The 16,418-nt window shown below is 42.6% G+C and overlaps 1 protein-coding gene across 1 annotated transcript; it reads left to right on the forward strand.

Annotated features, from left to right (window-relative positions):
- Positions 1-1,972: 1,972 nt before the first annotated feature.
- cxcl14 (chemokine (C-X-C motif) ligand 14) lies at positions 1,973-16,396 on the forward strand. Its single transcript, XM_079557323.1, has 4 exons — positions 1,973-2,290; positions 9,810-9,915; positions 13,404-13,529; positions 16,024-16,396. The coding sequence occupies exons 1-3, from the start codon at positions 2,230-2,232 to the stop codon at positions 13,522-13,524; spliced, it is 288 nt and encodes a 95-aa protein (XP_079413449.1). The 5' UTR covers positions 1,973-2,229; the 3' UTR covers positions 13,525-13,529; positions 16,024-16,396.
- Positions 16,397-16,418: the final 22 nt, after the last annotated feature.

Raw genomic sequence — 16,418 nt, forward strand, 5'->3', positions numbered from 1 at the left:
TACACAAAAAAAACAAGGTCATCTTTTTTCCAGTTGTTGGTCATTTTGTAAGGTATAAAAGCACATAGTTTGGGGAGATTTCATCTTTAATATTTGTTTGTTTATTCGGTCACAGTCCTGAACTATATTTGGGACGAGGTGGAAAGAAGCTTGTTATCGGAATCACACATTTTCACTCTTTTTAGCCATTTTCTGGTGGACTGGTATTTTTCCCACTTGAAAATTACGACTTCCCACCTCAGAGCGTCCCAGTTGAATAAACTCGTATGTAAACAAAAACAGCTAATGCTACAAAATTTGGCTGATAAGATTCTCACGTTACACTAACGTTACTCCAAAAAACATATCATTCAAAACATGCGACGTAACATTATATTAGAAGGCTATGACCAACAGTAATGTTCACTTCACTGGTGCAGTGGTTTTGCTCCTCCACTGGGGGCAGCCATTGCTGTCTTCATCTCGTGTCTGAACTCAGAGCTCTCTGGACATTTCCGAGTTTACAAGTTGTAAAGGCAGCCAGCCAGGTTTCCTCCAGTTGCTACGGTTTCCCCAACCTCCAAAAACATGCTGGTCAGGTTGACCCACAATGGTAGCGCGGATCAGTCACAGCGGCTCGGGACTAACAGCTGAAGACTATTTCGTTGTACAATGACAAACAAAGCACTTACTTACTTGTTTTCCCACTCTGGATGCTTCAAACATGACCATATAGCCTATCGCCTATGGGCGACTCCACAAATTGTTCCAGAATGTTTTTTCCAAGAGGTGCAGTTAGAACAGTTAGAAAACATACTGTGTGTCATATGTTTTCATGTTGCATTGTTTTACAATGACCACCAAAGCAAAAAGTAATTCACTTTACCCAGCTCTCCCTACTCAATTCAGTCACTTGTTGTGCATCTCTCTCTCTGTCTCTCTCTCCCTCCCTCCCTCTCTTTCTTTCTTTCTTTCTTTCTTTCTTTCTTTCTTTCTTTCTTTCTTTCTTTCTTTCTTTCTTTCTTTCTTTCTTTCTTTCTCACACACCCTCTCTCTCTCTTTGTATCTCTCTCTCCCTCTCTGTCTGTCTCTCTCTCTCTCTCTCTCTGTCTGCTTCTCTTTCTCTCTCTCTCCCTCTCTGTCTGTTTCTCTCTCTCTCTCTCCCTCTCTGTCTGTTTCTTTCTCTCCCTCTCTGTCTGTTTCTCTCTCCCTCCCCCCTCTCTCTCTGTCTGTTTCTTTCTTTCTCTCTCCCTCTCTGTTTCTTTCTTTCTCTCTCTCTCTCCCTCTCTGTCTGTTTCTCTCTCCCTCCCCCCTCTCTGTCTGTTTCTTTCTTTCTCTCTCCCTCTCTGTTTCTTTCTTTCTCTCCCTCTCTGTCTGTTTCTTTCTTTCCCTCTCTCTCTCCCTCTCTGTCTGTTTCTTTCTTTCTCTCTCTCTCTCTCTCTCTTACTCTCTCTCTGTCTGTTTCTTTCTTTCTCTCTCTCTCACTCTCTCTCTGTCTGTTTCTTTCTTTCTCTCTCTCTCTCTCACTCTCTCTCTGTCTGTTTCTTTCTTTCTCTCTCTCTCTCTCTCACTCTCTCTCTGTCTGTTTCTTTCTTTCTCTCTCTCTCTCTCTCACTCTCTCTCTGTCTGTTTCTTTCTTTCTCTCTCTCTCTCTCTCTCACTCTCTCTCTGTCTGTTTCTTTCTTTCTCTCTCTCTCTCTCTCACTCTCTCTGTCTGTTTCTTTCTTTCTCTCTCTCTCTCTCACTCTCTCTCTGTCTGTTTCTTTCTCTCTCTCTCTCTCTCTCTCACTCTCTCTCTGTCTGTTTCTTTCTTTCTCTCTCTCTCTCTCTCACTCTCTCTCTGTCTGTTTCTTTCTCTCTCTCTCTCTCTCTCTCACTCTCTCTCTGTCTGTTTCTTTCTCTCTCTCCCCCCCTCTCTCTCTGTCAGTCTGTATCTCTCTCTCCACACACTGCTCCATTCGCCGTCCGCTCTTGCATATTAATGAACAGGGAACAGCGGGCTGCTTTTAAAAGCGCGAGAGAGAGAGAGAGAAAGAGGGAGAGGAGGACGACCTAAAGTAGTCTGAGGAGGTTTGGAGCAGGAGAGCGCACGGACGGGACGCACGCTCCGAGTTGCACAACCAAGCGCACGGACAAGAGAGCGACTCAACACAAGGGAGGGAAGCAAGGAGAATTCCTGAGCGTTTGGAAGTGCGAAGGGGACAGTTCTTTCACCCATAAGAGCCCCAGTTTTTGCCCCAGGAAGGCACCATGACTCGCTACGTAACGCTACTTTTGTTGGTACTGGCGATATGCGTCTTGAGCGCAGATGGTGAGTGCTTTTGGATACATATATATATTTTCTTTTTTAATTGTGCGCAAAGAATGTACTCCCTTTGATATCCTGCTTAGAAATGTAGGCTATACGTTTATTTATAACGATATATTTAAAAGTAGTCATATGTTGAGACCGGATGTTACAAAACTGATATCAACACAAAAAAAAACAACACAGACATAACAACATGAAAGGCTTGTGACTCTTTTACAGTGACCATAGGGTATAAAAGTTAGCATTGTTGTCATGGTTTCTGTTGTTTTCATGTTTCTGTCATGTCTTTTCAGTAACACAAACCAGAGGTGGCCAGAGTAGCGAAAATATTTACTCAAGTAAGAGTAACGTTACTTTGACATTATTTTACTCAAGTACAAGTAAAAAGTAGTGGGCAAACTATTTACTCAGGTAAAAGTAAAAAATGTACCTGGTAAACATGTTACTTGAGTACTGTGAGTAACTGCAAAAAAGTCTGATTCATGTTTCTGACATGAAAAACAAAACATGATATAATGTGAAAATTGTAATAAGAAAATACCATGAAAACATATCACAAGAAATAATTATGAAGAATGAATTAAGCAAAACAAAAAAAATACACATTTTTTACGCATCAAAATGAAGAGTTGTCTCTTTAATATTTACTCACAGTGGCACGGGTTTTTACGAGTACAGATTCTTCATTTTAATACAATACTTTAATAAAGTACAGTTACTTCAAAAAGTTACTCAGTTACATGTAACTGAGTACTACCCACCTCTGACACAAACTCACTCTTACTGAGATGTAAGTACATAGACAGTGGATGGATGGTAAGTGAAGTCTTGTCCCAATACGGCAGAATCCAATACAATGAAGAATTTTGTTTTAAAATATAGCTTTTTTTTCTATTTTAAAGTAGTTTTTTCCCACAATTATGTCATTTGAGATTTGGGCTGAAAGCTTCGGGGAAAAAATGCCTTATTGCAATATGTTTGTGCAAGCTCTCAGTTGTCCGGGAGCATAGACACCACGTTGTTGACATATAGTCCAGTGGTTCTCCCCTGGTTTGCCGGCGGGACCCACCATCATTGGACAAGAAAGAAAGAAATGTTAGTACCACTCAACTCAAAACATGCACACTATGTAACCTTACAGTCAGGTGATTCTGACCATTAGCCTGGCTCCACATCTGGCGGTGGGTCCCCAAGCACTGCACTGGGGGCGCTGCACTGCGGGCACCCACTGCGGTCACCCACTGTGGTCACCCACTGCGGTCACCCACTGCGGTCACCCACTGCGGTCACCCACTGTGGTCACCCACTGCTCCGTATGGGTCGTCCCAGCGACATCGAAGGATGGGTCAAATGCAGAAGACACATTTTTGTACAGGGACAATAAAGTAGACCTTACCTTACACGTGCTTATGGGTCGCCCACTTCTCCTGAAGGGTCACCCCAGTGGCATCGAAGGATGGGTCAATTGCAAATAAGAGATTCCCCTTTATGGGACAACAAAGTTCACCTTAAAGGTGCGCTATGCAACTTTTTAAAGTTGATATTTGTGTGTATTTGTAGTGACCCAGTGGCTGTATGAGTGGTCAGCATGACATCTTTACTTTCCATCACACTGGTCTCTAGGACGCTCCAGGATCAATAGGCTGCGTTCACGTGACATCAAAACATTGTAAAGAACCCATAGTTTAAAAGTGAGGCGGGGGCAACTGAAAATTCCATTGCGGTAACCATGATAACGCTCAAAATGCAGATTACTAGTCTTACTTTATTGCTAATTTCTGAGTAATTCCTGAGCCAAATCACATGAAACAAAAACTGTCAGAAAGCTCAAAGTCCTGTCTTCCAGCACATATGAACTATGGTCTAATTATTTCTTCATGAAGGCATCCAAAAGTGGTGACGATATTCAAAAAAATGAGCGTGATGTTGGTCAGTAGAAAGGACTTTAAACCATAAAATAATGTGGCAGTTTGTGAATCCAATCACTGTCAAATAATGATCAGGGAAAACATCTGAACGTTTTAGTTTTGGAAATTTCAGTTTCTCTCCCATAGAGTTGTATTAGAACCTGCCCTCCAACTGTAATAGAATTCTAAAACGTGAACGCAACCTATTGTTTGGAAGGTTTTCACTGCTGACTCTCACCAGAAAACCTACAGAGCAATTGATCCTGGAGCTTTGTAGAGACCACTGTGTTGGAAAGTACAGCCGCCATGCTGACCACTGATACCACAGGTCACCACAAAGTCAAATACGCACAAATATCAACTTCTTTTTTTGCGTAAAAAGTTGTACCTTTAACCTAATGTTATGCTAAAATGTAAAATACTGTATTTTCCACACAAATTATTGTTGAATAAGCCTTAAAGCCACACCACATTACATTTCACCCAACAAATAGAATAAAATACAAGCATCTATTTTATTACAGATATTTCTATTATTAAAAATGCCTTTAAGAATGACCAAACAAAGGTGTGTCAGCTGTGAACGGCTCACCTCTTAATTTATCGCTTTTTACCTCTCTTATATCCATCCGTCTGACACAAGATCATTAGTTGCTGACAAAACATCTTGAGGTGCGAAGTTAAACGTCCTCAATACTAAAACAACTCAGTACAGATGAACGATCAAATTTTTCATAGTTCAAGTAGTGCAAAGGGGTTAGATTTTGCGTTTGAAATCTTGCAGCTCTTATTTGATACATTGATCAATTGCCACAAATGTCTTCAGCATTACCTCACTATCACAGACCGGTTCGTTCACGTGCCCGTCGCTCGCCTGCTGGTCGTGTGGCAGAGCGGTGCCGTCCCTCCGGGCGTGTGATTGTAGTCCCGCTCCTCTCCGGGCGCTCCTTCTGTCGGCCTGGCACCGGCTCCACGCGCCATATGCTGCCACTTCCAAACACGCTCATAAGCATCAGCTCTGGGAAGTGCCATCGGAGTGACATAACAACTCATGACGCAAAGATCGCAAAGAGGTCAACTCTTTAGCTGTCCACCGGTGGTCACTGTGCCTAAAAAAAAGAAATAGCCACTTGTGTTTTATGTTCCGCCAGAAAACGGTTAAAATTAGTGAAACATTGTGATTCCCGCGGCATGCTTCCTTCCCACTTGACCAAGCCACGCCCCCTTGTATGTATATGTCCCTCTCCCAAAGGTATTTTCCATCAATTAAAGTACACGTTATGAAATAAATGTGTATACTTTGTAGGGGTGTGGATCTGTCGATGACATGTCTACATTCATATCAGAACAATATACTGCGACACAAGATTTCAGGCTTACACTCTGAAGGCAAAGAAAACATCGGCTAGCTATGGGTGATGGCAGATTGAGCACTGGAAGGATCAGGTGGCGCCGTGTGGAATTTAAAATGTGGAAGAGCTCTTCCTGGAAATGACATGAGCCAGATCTGCTGATAATATCATCTGCCTTGACCCATCATTCAATGGCACTGGTGTTGAATGTGGAGTGCGGATTGTTAGCCTTGTGATCTGCAGGAGTACCTCGCTCAAGGTTAGTCAGCCCTGCGGATGGTGTTTACCAGTCGATTGGTTTCCTTCAGTTGCAGTTTTTCTCACCATAGTTCCCCTCCCAAGGCCAGAGTGAGAGAATGAAAATGCACTATACAAATAAGATTTCCCCTTCCTTCCCCAACCTGCAAGTTGAAATCTCGTGTATTTGTGAGTTCACAAATACATGAGAATCTATCTTGTGCTGCTGATCAGAGTTTGAACCATTGACGGTGTGAGCCAATCATGTGGCAGCAGTGGTTTCGCTCGGGATAATTTATCTCCGTAATTTTTTATGAGCTATTTTTATCTGTCACAAATTAATATCTCATTATAAGCATGTTATGTTAGGAACAAAAATATGAGATTCAAGGATGAATGGAGCAAAACTAAACATGATCTGAACAGAATCATAGAACACGAATTTCGCTACAAAAATGTGTTTTTCAGAGCATCATCTGCTCGGCAATATTAACACATTGAGGCCGCACTGTTTTGGGGATTTAGCTGTAGATTGTCAACAATCCAGACCATTTTTCATGATCTTTGTAGCACCAAAGCATATTCTATGTTATAGCTATGGACACATGCTCGTTTGAAAGGTTAGACTCTAAGCTCTCCGTAGGGGAAACAAAACAGTTTGATTCTAGGTGCCTCGGTTCCTGAGAAATCTAAGCTAAACAGAGGCTGGTTTTGCTAGATTTTTTTCTATTCGGAGATATTGGGTGTTTTATGAAACATTCTTCTTTCTGATTAACTCCTCTCTCCAACTCTCTCCTCCCCTATCCTCTCTGGACGGACACTAATGTTATACTACCGTTTCAAGTCAGTTTTCTACGACAACATTGTTGACATGTTTTGAAACACAGCGTGTTGCCACAGATCGATCGCTTTTTAGCATGTGCATTTAAACAGCCTGGTTCTCAGATTGAAGACTTTAACAGGATGTTTCTCAGCCGTCCTTGGATCAATTTTGACCATTTAAAAACTCAGAGACATGTTAAAATCTCAACTGTTTTGATATGGACATGGGCGCGTTTGGGTTAGGCAGCTGCTCTGCCAAACCAAACGCGTTCCAGAGAGAGAGAGAGAAATGTCGGCTTTAAAGCTGTTTGTTGCGCAATAACATATATGAAAATGTCCTGATCGTGACTTTTCACAAGTTTCTGATCGTCGTCTATTTCAGTTCTGTTCATCACAGACCTACGAATTCTCTGCTATTGACAGCAATTGAAATCCACACCAACAGAAAGTGCTTTGACTGAATGGAAATGCTTGCGCCACAGAAAATTGGCGGGGCTGGATAAGGTGAATAGTCGTAGTTGTTGCAGTATAACTTTCAGGGTTCATTTAGTCAGACACTAGGATTAAAGATGTTGAAATCTTTACCATTACATGTTTCAGCCGCTATCTGCAGAAGTTAGATGTCTCTAATCCTATTGTCTGACTAAATGAACCCTGAAAGTTATGCTGTAACACAAGTAGACACAATGAACGTTACGAAGTTTGACTGTCATTGACTAAAACGAGGCACGCCCGATCCAATCAGCAGCTGATTCTGCACCAAATGTCCATCCGCTAACCGCATTGTGATAATTTCCATATAAAACATATAGGGTCATCTCATTGGGCAGAATTCTTGTAACGATATTAAAAACAAAAAGACTCTCAGTGTGATTTTTTTCTGAAATCCTGCAGACCTACTGTCCTGTTTGAGAGACATGGGCTAACCATGTCACCACTGTGTAATGGGCCATGTACCTTTTTTATGTGGAAACACTGACCTGTTTACTGGCCTGCGCTGAGGGTGTGTATGTCTTGATTCTGCAATGACAGATTTAGTGAAGGCACACAGCAGATGGATGGACTAAACCTTGAACATGGCAGGTCCATACACGTGGCCTCTGAGACTCATTCACACACACGCACATACTCCCAGCTGCTCATGATGTACATGATGTACATGCTGTTTCATTCTATCTGTGAAAACATGTCTGTGAAAACATGTCATTACCATATTTGCCGCCCGTGTGCCTCGAACAGAGACGTGGCTGCCAATATGTGCTGATATGCACCGGTGGTTGAAGCCAGGCCAGTCACAATAACAAGAAAGAGTTTTGATAACATAATGTCTCCTTATCGTTACCGAGTTGCCCATTTATGCTCTGTGTTCAAAACGCCTTTGGATACCCATGCAGCTTTCTGTCCGTCTCCTGCGTGAATGCACTCCGTCAGTCGCTTTGTTTACCCTAGACCGTGTGGGAGTCATAGCAACATGGCAGTACATGAGCTAACCACTGGGGACACTACAGGTGAAGCAGAACAAAAGGATTTAAAGAGGGGGTATTATGCTATTTTCAGTCACATAGCACCAGTCTATAGCACACTATAATGATGACGAAACCTTCTGCTGGTCTGTAAATGCAGTAAATTTAAATAACTGCCTTGTATAAAATTGCTCTCTCAAAATGGCTGTAGTGAATGTCTTGAAATAGGCCTCTGTCTCTTTAAGAACCTCTGACCCTTTCCGACACGCCCCCTCCACACTCTGTCTGTGGCATCAGTGGGGAGGGGGTTCTGCTGAGGAGCAGTGGTTGGTTACTCAGCTGGTGACGGAAGCTCGGAGGCGTCTCCAGGAGGTGGGGGCGTTCCTAGGAGGACTCAGACAAACCTATCCCTAAAATGGCCGCCATCAGAGTTTTTACAGATTACTCAATACGTGAATGTGCCAAGGCAACACTTCAGGCATGTTTTTAATGAGGGAATGACATAATAACATGATATAAAGCTTGAAAAAGTCGATTTTGCATAATACCCCCCCTTTAAACAATTTGCAAACAAACCATCAGTAATTTACATCATTTTCTTGTCTGTTCTTCAGTTAATGTGGGTTGCGCCATGTTGTTTACTTTTCTTCTCCAGGTTTGTATTTTCTGACGCACTTCCAGCACCCTCTGGTAGTAACTTTCGATAAACACATGCTGGCCTTTAGAAAGGTGTGGAACGCACGGATCTATTTACGTACGAAATGAGCCTTTACACCTACAGGTTTTGAAAATACAGTGTTGATCTAAAACAAAGGGCGGCATGATGGCGCAGCGGTTAGCGCTCGTGCTTCACAGCTAGATGGTGTGGTTCAAACCTGGACGGGGCCTTTCTGTGTGGAGTTTTCATGTTCTCCCCATTTCTGCGTGGGTTTCCTCCGGGTACTCCGGTTTCCCCTACCACTAAAAACATGTACAATATGTTTTCCCTCCAGCCAGGTGTTTCTGACCACTAGACTGACTCCACATCTAGAGAAAAAATAAAGTATGTGCAGCTCGTGTGGCTGAAATAAATGAATAATAATTATGAACTGTGATTTGGTCTAAGCCCCAACTTGACTGTAGCCTAATCAATAACAACAGCACTTGTATTGCACTTTACAAGCCTGTGTCACAAGTTTCTCAAAGTTCTACATAGTAGTCATTATTCATTAACTCTGTTAGCTGTTAATTTTAAGCAACAGCCGCCCTGGGGCAGACTGCCCATTTACCACGTGGCTATAATGTGTTGTTCATATCCTGATCTCTTATTATATCAGTGCCCTCTGCTGGACACGTGTGGAACTCTTTCCTTTTTTTAAATTTAAGCTGCCCATCAGGGGCTGGAATGAGCATTCTGGTTATTCTTGAAAAACTTTTTTTTACATACTCTAGAATTTATGCTCTACAAGGCAGGGGCCAGATCTTGCCAACGTGCAATAAATCTCACCTCACAGCAACAAAGCCTTCGGTGGAACTTAAAGACAGCGTCAGGAACAGTAACAAGCCCCAATGGAGAGATTTCTCAGAATTGACTTGACATTGTAATTGAATTCTGCAAATAACAAAGTATTATGATTTATATTTTTGTAGTCCTGTCCTTTACAAGGTCTTAAATATATATTTAAAAAAAACTACACAAAACAAAAATACAAACTTTCCGCTCCACCTCACTTTGTCTGCGTGTTTGTTGTCTTCACAGCGTACAAGTGCAGGTGCACCCGGAAAGGACCGAAGATCCGGTACAAGGACGTGCAAAAGCTGGAGATCAAGCCCAAGCACCCGTTCTGCCAGGAGAAGATGATCTTGTGAGTCCGCCGCATATTCATCTGACATCTGAAACTAACCAATGAAGAACAGAGATTAGTGTCTCCGGTTTGTTTCCGAGAGTCCAATACAGCTAAGGAAGGCAACAGATGGTTTTGTTGATGCTTCCCAGAGACCGCCTTAGGCCAGGTGGTGCGCTCTGCTGCCCCCTGCTGACAAACACAGACACAAACAGAGGAATCGGACTCATACATGGACAGACACGTGGTAGTGACATGACCCACAAGAAGTAGTCAGTGGTGAGGGACAGAATGTTGTAAGCTCCAATATATAAAGTCAATTAAAGGGGAGATGCAATGAACCCTCTCTTTTAGTAGTGAATATTTTCTTTACAGTCATATAAGAACTGCATTGGCCAACAAAAAGCTAAACTTAAGCTTACAATATATTCAAACTCGAGATACAAAAACAAACCCAGTCCTCTCTACACCCGACCCCTATGGTTCCCTCTGCGGGTGATGGGTCCACAGGAGGATCAGCACCTCCAAATCCAAGGCCATGGTTCTCCACCGGAAAAAGGTGGCTTCCCCTCTTCAGGTCGGTGGGGAGTCCTTACCTCAAGTGGAGGAGTTCATGTATCTCGGGGTCTTGTTCACGAGTGAGGGACGGATGGAGCGTGAGATCGACAGACGGATCGGTGCGGCGTCAGCAGTGATGCGGTCGCTGTATCGGTCTGTTGTGGGGAAGAGGGAGCTGAAGAGGCAAAGCTCTCAATTTACCGATCGATCTACGTTCCCACCCTCACCTATGGTCATGAGATTTGGGTAATGACCGAAAGGACAAGATCGTGGATACACGCGGCCAAAATGGGTTTTCTTCGCAGAGGGGCTGGGCGCACAGGGATAGGGTGAGGAGTTCAGTTACCTGGAAGGAGCTCGGAGTAGAGTCGCTGCTCCTTCATGTCGAAAGGAGCCAGCGGAGGTGGCCAGGGCGTCTGTTACGGATGTCTCCTGGTCACCTCCCTCGGGAGGTGTTCCAGGCATGTTCTATTGGGACAAGGCCTCGTGGAAGACCCAGGATACGCTGGTGGGACTTTGTCTCCGAGCTGGCCTGGTGTCGCCTCGGGGTCCCCCCAGAACAGCTGGAGTAGGTGTGCGTGGATCGAAAAGTCTGGGCATCTCTGCTCAGACTGCTGCCTCCGTGACCCGGCCCCGGATAAAGCGGAATAAAATGGATGGATGGAATTGAACCATACGGTCCATATAGTATTTCTTGTAAAAAAAATAATTTAAAAAAGTGGTACAGACACAGCGCCCCCTTCACATCTTTAGGGGCACTGAAAGAGGCAACACGATAAAGTTGCCTGTTCATGCACCCGATCCAGCCGATATTTAAAACCAACGAAAAAGCCACACAATGGGACAGATTGAGCAAGCCCAGGTCAATGTGTGTGATTTGTCTTAAAGTTTCAAACAGCTGCGTCTGTATCCAGCTTCAACCGTTTCATACTGTCAAGTCCTGTAAGTTAGTTAGTAGACTTAGTAAACTTAGTTTATTATCCAGTATTCGTCCCACTCTAGCTTCTGTTTAGCCCTGGTTTAGACCCAGGTTAGCCACTGTTTATCCCACTTAAGCCACTGTGTATCCCCGCTTTAGCCACTATATATGATCACTTGTTATTATTACATATAAATACAGCGTTACAACAGAAAAGGGCACACAAAAAGTTTTGTCAAAGGTGCCAGGTGCATTTTACTTTGGAAACATTGTCGCTTTTGAAAACCGTTATGTCTGCATTGTAACATGGCCTGTATAAGCAGTCTTGTTTTTGACCTACATACTGTAACTGCCTGCACGTTTCCCTGGCCATCCATCATTCCTCATGAAGTTTAGCATCTGTTGTGCCCTGACGCTCCCTTACAGCGGCCCAACTTTGCGCTCTTATGAATCGAAACCACATTAGCGGCACAATGCTGCTCGGGTTGCGCAGGTGAATGGGAATGAGCGGAAATCGGGCCTGAATGAACGCAGTAATTAGCTTAGATTGCACCCTGATGAGCTACGCTGGCGCTCGTCCAAAGCAGATATAAAGTTCCCAAGAAAAGTCCTACAAGCTCCACTACCTCCGAAGGCAAGCACTTACATAACAGAACAGAGACTAAACTTTCGGGGGAAAGCAAAAGGGATGCAAATGTTTTAATCAAGTCAAAGTGAGTGGTTTTATGCGAAGGAGAGGCTATTCACTTGTTGTCAGTGGCTTTAACATTCATAGGCTGGTGCCGCATTGACTGGCCGGTTGGTCAGAGAGGCCCCATGGCGCGGGGGCTGTTTTCCCACATTTCTCTTGTTTGGCCTGAATATGCCACATGCAGGTCGACTGTCCCTAAAGTTTGCCCGTACTCAGGGCAAAAGACAGGCCAATTGACTTAATGTGCTGGATGTCAACAAGGCCCGACTGCGCCTTTGTCAGAAAACTTTGTGATAGTGTGAAAAACAGAAGCAACAGACTGCAAAAAAACAAAGTCATCGCTTGTGTTTTGGTTTTCGTTCTGGGGATACGGAACAACGTTTTGGAGCTTTTGATCACGTTAAAATGTTATGACCTCATTCAAAAAGAAAAGTGCCTTGAAAATTATTGCTTGCAAGATACTGTTGTTGGGCCACGCCTTCCCGAACTCCATGAGAGGCAAATCGGGCTCAATATTGTAATCCTCTAGTGTGCTCCCAGTTTAACTTGACTATTCTTTTAAAGTGTCAAACACACAATTGCCGCCATGTTGGTTTCTTTTGTTTTGATTAACCTCTGGTGGTTATAAAACACTTATTGGAGATTAGAAATGGTGATGTCATGTCTTAGTGATAGGGATGGGCGGATCGATGCCATAGTATCAATATATCGATACCAAACGGCTACTTTTTAAGTATCGATATTGGGCAAAAAGTATCGATACTAATTTGCATATGTAAAAGGAAGGCGGGGCAGCAATTATCAACACAAAAGGATGATTTATTTTTTTGCTCTGAGCCAAAACAGTCCACAACAGCAAAGGATTGAACTGAGCCAGTCCTATCATTCTGGTTTAGGTTCTGTTTGTCATTTAAGTATTAATTTTAAATGTTGTTTATGTATTTAATTTCACATTGACATTGTTTAATTAACCTGTTAAATTAATATAATTTTAATTGACCAGTTAATTATATAAACCAATCAGTTCTAGAAATGTATATTGATTGAGATACATTCACCCATATGAAATGACCAGTATCGGTATTGGTATCGGTATCGACAAAAAAGACCCCAAAAGTATCGGTATCGATTCCAAAAAATGTGGTATCGCCCATCCCTACTTAGTGGGCAAAAATACGACACATTTTTTTTTGGCAAATGGATATTTGTGTTTAGTTCTACTCTCCAAACACCGCTGCATCTTTGAATATCATTCTCTCTGATTTACTGAAGTCGTATGGGTATCGTTGTATATATCCCTGATGCTTTGTGATGTAATGTGTGTTTTGTCTGTGCCCGCAGTGTGACGATGGAGAATGTGGCGCGGTTCAAAGGTCAGGAGTACTGTCTTCACCCTAAACTCCAGAGCACCAAGAACCTGGTCAAGTGGTTCCGCATCTGGAAGGACAAGCACAGGTACTAAAACATGTCAAATAACATTTATCGACCGAAATGATTTGATAAGTAAAGAAATACAAGATGTTCCCAGGGCACAGACAGACAAAGTCCCCCCAACACTAGTTCTCTAGTCTAGACAGAACATGCTCAGAACATCTCCTCAGATAGGCGTCCAGGAAGTGTCTGCATAGCACCTCAACTGACTCCTCTCAACATGCACCAGCGGCTCTACTCCAAGCTCCTCTTCAATCTATATGTAAGAGAGCGTCCAGCCAGTAGGTCGACTGTTTCGCTTCTTCACTTCAAGGATGCCACAATAGACACATTCAACCTCCTTCTCCAGAGGCAGGTTAGTCAAAGAACCCTCCAGAACCTGATGGACGGTGATGATCTGGTCTAGTTTTCCACAACTGTGAACACATTACTTTTCCTGCATCTGAATTTTGCTGGGTTTTCTTCTCTAGTAATGTGGAATAGACCTTAGGAGCTTGATCTCCAAGGCTAGTGGTTCAACCTTTTTTGTCCTATGTACCGCTTGAGGCATGAATTTATACTCTGAGTACCCCCTAACTCGAGGATCCTGCCTAAAAACATATTAAGGGGAGACACTACAGGCAAAACTCAATTTTTTCAGTTTTCAGGTTTTGGGCCAAATTGGTCTCTGAACATACAAGCTTTCACCCGGAAACCAAAAATATCCCTAATCTTCACAATAACATGTTTAAATATTGCGCTGATTCAATGTTCCCCCATAGACTTATATGGGACAATGCAATTTCAAGGGCCTTTTTCTCAAAACACATTTTTCTGTCATTGTGGCGACACTATGTCCACGTCAGTCGGACCTAAAGACTTCACATTTTCCAGCCTTGGACTGAACAATATTTGGAAGATTTTTTCAGAAGGATTTTTCATTATTTAATCTCTAGCCCCATTTATTGAGTTTTGAATGTCAAAAAATAAGGCGAAAATTTAATTTTTTACAAATGTTTACACTAAAAAACAGCTTATTTTCAAACTAAACAAGAAATCCAAAATCCCCTCTGAAAAAGTCTTGGTAACTCATTTACCAATAAAATGAAACCATAAAGTTGAATGTAGCTCTATCCATTATTCAGATTTCGTCGCCGAAAAGATGGGAAATTTGGGGCATTTTTAGGCATAAAACACCTTGTTCTTATATGAAAAGATAAAATGAAAGAAAACTTGCAATGTATTTTTTCCTCACATTTATGCCAGTGATCTACAGCAACAGTTTCAAATTGATATCTGTAAATATACATTTTTTCCCCATTCACCTGCAGTGTCTCGCCTTAAAAAAAAAAAAAACATAATTAAAACTAACTTTTCTATATTAAATTCTACTCAGCTTCACCTTCATATTTTAATCTAAGGTCATTCCAAGTACCCCCTCCCAAGTGCTCAAGAACCCCCAGATCCCTGTACCCCTGGTTGGGAAACACTGTCCAAGGCTACCAACATCTACCAATCCAGAGTTACTGTTCTGGACGACCAGGCGGATGTTGCAGAGACTTGTCAGCAAAGACAACGCCACAACATCCTTTGACCTATGGTTCTCTGAGTGGATCAACCATTCAGCCCCAGGGCCGTACCATCAAGTAGCCTGGCCAGCCAGAAACTCCTGCTTTTTGTTTTTGTTCAAAAGCAGGACGGTCTGGAACTCGTCTAGCAGCCAATCATTTCTCCAAAAGTGTTTTTTATTGATCCAATCACAGACCATGTTGTCACGACAGGAAGACAGAACTGTGAAACATTTTCTGAAATGTAACGTTACGTCACCAGAATGAGCGATGCTGCATCATGTGATCAACTCAGGGGGTGAGGGGCGACGACAAATCATCTTCACTGTCCTTGGTGTTTTTGACGGTGTTGAACAATCTCTTTTATTACTCTCAGATAAAGGAGATGTTGATGCGTCATCTTCTCTGAGTATTCTCTTCTTCTTGTTACAATCTGTTGAAAGTATTTTTGTCCGGTTCCAAATATACATTAAAACAATTGTAAAACCATGACCTTCCTTCTTTACAAAGCATGCAGCATGTCGCTTGCGTCATATCCATATTTCTCTGATTGGTCCATATGCTTAACAATCACGCTCATCAGGTTCTCAAAGAAATAACGCCCGCTCCACAACATGTCTTTGTGAAGAATAGGAAAAGCGTGTAGTCTGGCTGGCCAGGCTAGCCACCAAGGGGAACCCAATCCGCTCCTTGGGTGAACTAATACACTAAAAGCACCAACCTGAAAACTAAAGCTCCAGGCGGAGGCTCCAGCTGCACCACTCGGCAACATCGCAGGAAATATAGAACTGCTCTTAGTCGAGCCTGTAACCCTATAAAATGCGGAAGAGGGACAACAATTTGCCTCTGGTTTGTAGCGGTCTTATTCCAGGGTTAGCCTATTTTAAACTGTCATATTGCGACATAATGCTGATTATTAATCACTTAGTCATGGTTTGAAATGTTTAAATAAGATCTCTTCTTTTTCAACAGGGTGTATGAAGCCTAAGACCACGCGCTCCATCGCTTTTGGATGAGATGACGAGTAATTCAGGACTCTTTTGCTTAAAAATGGAAAATAATCTACAATCAAACTATGCTATGGTTAGGCACATTGTTAAAGGTAGTCTTTAAAGTATATATAGTCTTTAAGGAAAGGTCCATGTGTGGAAATATATGAATTCAGTATTTCAAAGGACTTGTGCCTATTTTCTCTTCAATATGTCAACTCCTGTTTTGAAGTGTGTGAGAGATCCACAATATGCTGAGTGTGATTTTGTACAAAGTCAAAATATACCTCTTTATGTAGTGCTTTGTGGTGTTTTTGTGAGCTCTGTAATTCGGGGTCATCGTGTAGCACTCCAGATGAACAGATGATCAGTCATGTAGGAATGTTAGT

Source organism: Gobius niger, assembly GCF_951799975.1.
Source record: "Gobius niger genome assembly, chromosome: 5".
In the NCBI taxonomy this organism is placed as follows: domain Eukaryota; kingdom Metazoa; phylum Chordata; class Actinopteri; order Gobiiformes; family Gobiidae; genus Gobius; species Gobius niger.

Coding starts and splice junctions, on each gene's coding strand:
- cxcl14 (XM_079557323.1), top strand. CDS start 2,230: ATGACTCGCTACGTAACGCTACTTTTGTTGGTACTGGCGATATGCGTC. Junction 2,291..9,809: donor ATGCGTCTTGAGCGCAGATG/GTGAGTGCTTTT, acceptor TTGTCTTCACAG/CGTACAAGTGCAGGTGCACC. Junction 9,916..13,403: donor TGCCAGGAGAAGATGATCTT/GTGAGTCCGCCG, acceptor CTGTGCCCGCAG/TGTGACGATGGAGAATGTGG.